We start from the raw sequence: 3989 nt of genomic DNA on the forward strand, positions 1-3989 counted from the left end.
AATGACAATAAATATAAGAATGTTTTAAAATGAGTAAATATGTAGTCAAATAGAATTTTAATATTTTAGAATATTTATGATTTTATTCTTTAAATTTAATTTACATTTAAGATTTTTAATTTTTTTAAATCTGTTAAGTTTTTGAGTTCTTAATTATAGTAATACATTTATTAAATTAATTTTAATATATATTGACATTATTGAATTCTATTAAGATAAAATATCTTTTCTTTTATAGATACATTACTAATACTAATAATGTAGAAGTTGTTAGCAAAGAACTTGTATTTTATTGTATTTTGAAAGTAGTTTTTAAGAAGAAAAAAAGATTGGACAAACTTAACCTTAATGTTTTGTAAGTTTGAAATTTCGATGTAAGTAGCCGTTATTAGGTTGGGTAACGGCTAGTACGAATCACAAGTTGCACCGCGACATCACCGTCTCAAATTCGCTTTTCATCCTTTCTTTTTATGTTCAGTGTTGGCTGTGCTGTCGCCCCCACCTATATTCAGATTCAATTCAATTTTTCTTTCTTCTTCTTCAGATTCGCGTAAGGTTCCTCTTCTCTTCTATGTTGATTTTTGTTATGGATCTTGGCCTTTTCTTTTCCCAAGTTTTCTGATTTCTGCACGTACAGATGGAGGGCTCAAAGGAAAACCGTGTGCCTCCGCTTCCGCTCATACCCTCTTCGAATCTTCAACAAGGTTGGTTTGTTATTTGTTGTTCTTTTCATTTTAATAATTAATTAATCGGAGGTTTGATTTCCCCTTTCCTTGAAGGCGGTGGTCCAAGAATGAAGCGCCTACTCCATCACCATCACCGGCTGCCTCTCGGCAACATCAGTCAGAATGTTATGCTTCATTCTCATGTCAACAAACTAGATCTTGCCCGGTACTAACAATTTTCAAATCAATCTACTTATATTTTGCCATTCATAATATTTTTATTCATCTTCTTTTTTTTTTTCGTTTCTTTGATTTGATGATTCAGCAAGTTTACGCCACACACAGTTCAGCACCACTTCCCTCAGCCACATCCACAGCCTCAAGTACTCTCTCCATAAACCACATGTGAATTTTTGATTTTTTATTTATTTATTTTTTGTTTACTCTCTTCTCTTATCTTAAAATAAACACTGATTAGGAAAATAAGAAACAGAACCTTTTGGCCCCGACCCCGAGTTACCAGTTAGATTGTGATATCGTAGATATTGATGACGACGATGGGGATGGCAGTGATGATGCCGTTCCGGTATTTGTCAAGCACACTGAAGCCATGCTTGACGAAATTGACAAGATAGTAAGCATTTATATTAACTCATCACAATTTTCGTTTTTTGGCACAACATCATAACGTGGTGTGCCTAATGTTTGTCAGGAGGAAGTTGAAATGGAAGATGTAGAGGAGGAACCTGTTTTGGACATCGATGCCTGTGATAGGAAAGATACACTGGCAGTGGTTGAGTACATAGATGATATATACAGTTTCTACAAGGATATTGAGGTAACAATTCAATTTCTGGTCAGACGCTGCATCAGATGCCACCCAATATTTAAAATCTCGGCATGTTGTGTAATGAACAACCACTCTTTAAAATTACAAATTAATTAGAGCTTTTCTTGTTGATTTTGCACAGTCATAGGACCCCCTCCCCCCCCCCCCCCCCCCCCAAAAAAAAAAAAAGAGAGAGAACAGAGCTTTTTTGGGGGGTTTGCTTTTCTCAGTTGTCTTTAGATTGCTCATAGATCAGATCGGGAAAATGTAAAAAAAAAAAGGGACTAATCACCTTTTGGGCTATGTTTCGATCTGTTAAAACTGATTGAAAAATCTGGTGTTGCATGATGTTGACATGTTCTTTTGCAGAATTCGAGCCGTGTCTCTCCAAATTACATGAATAGTCAATTTGACATTAATGAAAGGATGAGGGCTATTCTTATTGACTGGCTTGTTGAGGTACAAGTGAATATGGCAAGTCTGATTGTAATGGAATTCCTTTTAAGTGTTGAAATTGAGCTTCTAAAACTTAGTCGCAACTAACAGGTTCACTACAAATTTGAGCTTTTGGAGGAGACGTTGTTCCTTACTGTCAATCTCATAGACAGGTTCTTGGAGCGTCAGGCAGTGATCAGAAAGAAACTTCAGTTAGTTGGTGTAACAGCCATGCTAATAGCTTGTAAGTATGAGGAGGTCTCAGTTCCTACCGTTGAGGATTTTATTCTCATAACAGACAAGGCATATACAAGAAATGAAGTTTTAGATATGGTAAGTCCGTTTTGAGCATTATCGTTCGTTTTTTTCCTTCCCTTCAATTTTGAGAAGCGCATCTAATCAAACATGTGCCAATAGGAGAAATTAATGATGAACATCTTGCAATTCAAGTTGTCTGTGCCTACTCCATACATGTTCATGAGAAGATTTCTTAAGGCAGCTCATTCTGATAAAAAGGTCAGTAGTGTACCACTGTTTTGCAAAGATTATTATAACACTTAAGTAACTAACAAGTACAGGATCTTTGAAACTGTGCCAGCTGGAGCTCTTGTCCTTCTTCTTGGTCGAGCTTTGCTTGGTAGAATGCAAAATGCTGAAGTTTTCACCATCTTTGCTGGCTGCTGCAGCCATTTACACAGCTCAATGTAGTCTGTACCAGTTTAAGCAATGGACTAAGACTACCGAGTGGTACACTGATTACTCAGAAGAGAAACTTCTGTGAGTTGTTTTTGCAATGTCTTGTTGAATTGATGACATATATAGTAGTAATCAGCTTCTTTGAATTGTTTTCGCAATGTCTTGTTGAATTTTCTCGAGTGAGTTAAATATTCTTTCTGTATGCTGTCAGTGAATGCTCAAGGCTGATGGTTACTTTCCATCAGAAAGCTGGATCGGGGAAACTCACAGGTGTATATAGAAAGTACAATACATGGAAGTATGGCTGTGCCGCGAAAATAGAACCAGCCCTGTTTCTACTGGATAATTAAGGGAATGCAAGTAAACTTCTAGTTTCTAATGCATTGCTTTGGTTGTTTTGAGAGTTTGCTTGTACTAGAAGTTTGTTTTGAGAGCTTCACAAGACCAACCTATCGACAGAAGTTGGCTTCAGTAGTGTTTGTCTTTTTCTTTCAAGTACCGTGTCTTTTTCTTTGCACTCAATCTTACCTTTCAGGATTGTATGGACCAAGTGAATTAGCACATTAATTGCTTTTACTAATCACTGAAAGATGCATGTCATAGTTCTTGAATTAACGAAATTGTATATTCTTCAATATGTCTACACTCCCTAATGGCAATAATGATTACGGTAACATAAGGATAGGAAAGATTTGTGTGTGCACGCACACCACACCAAGGGATGAAAATTATGCATTTATGATTCTTCAATATTTAGTCATAGCATAGGTCTTCAGGTTATTACCTTTATACTTATTATCTACGAGACCGTTTTAACTAATTCAGACTCTAAAAAAAATAATTATTTAATTAATTACATTAAATTTATCAATAATATAAATTATTCTTCCAAAAATATCTTTAATTTTTTTAAAATTGATTATCTTTCTTTCCGTTTATAAAAATTAAAAAAGTGTAGGAGGGACTAATCCCTTAAGGGGGGGTATATGATTGTGGTTAAGATGATATTAGTAGCGGGAAAATGAGCACATGCTGAAGTGAATTAGCACATAATTATTTTTATTTTATCATTGAAAGATATATTAATAGTCACTAGTCACACTCTTGAATGATGAAAATGTATGTTATTCTTTAATATTTGTGGTCTTTACAAGGATAGATAAGATAAAATGGGTAACTTTAAGAATGAAAATTGGTCATAGATTGAAAATTGGTGTATTGATGAGCAAGATATTCAAATTATGGTCATAGGTCCCTTAAGGGGTCTATTAGGAAAAAATGGATATGACTATCATAAAATTACAAGGTTAGATAAGATAAAATGGATAGGTTAAGAATAGAACTGAATTGGAAATATTTGTGTG

At 34.7% G+C, this 3989-nt stretch overlaps 1 protein-coding gene across 1 annotated transcript; it reads left to right on the forward strand.

Annotated features, from left to right (window-relative positions):
* The first annotated feature begins 393 nt into the window (after positions 1–393).
* LOC114414390 (G2/mitotic-specific cyclin-2-like) lies at positions 394–3260 on the forward strand. The gene is made up of 11 exons (XM_028378638.1): positions 394–550; positions 638–704; positions 780–891; positions 991–1048; positions 1144–1299; positions 1378–1503; positions 1864–1953; positions 2041–2262; positions 2347–2445; positions 2528–2706; positions 2837–3260. Exons 2-11 carry the CDS (start codon positions 638–640, stop codon positions 2973–2975), a joined length of 1248 nt encoding a protein of 415 aa, XP_028234439.1. The 5' UTR covers positions 394–550; the 3' UTR covers positions 2976–3260.
* Positions 3261–3989: the final 729 nt, after the last annotated feature.

This window comes from Glycine soja, chromosome 6 (genome assembly GCF_004193775.1).
Source record: "Glycine soja cultivar W05 chromosome 6, ASM419377v2, whole genome shotgun sequence".
NCBI lineage: Eukaryota > Viridiplantae > Streptophyta > Magnoliopsida > Fabales > Fabaceae > Glycine > Glycine soja.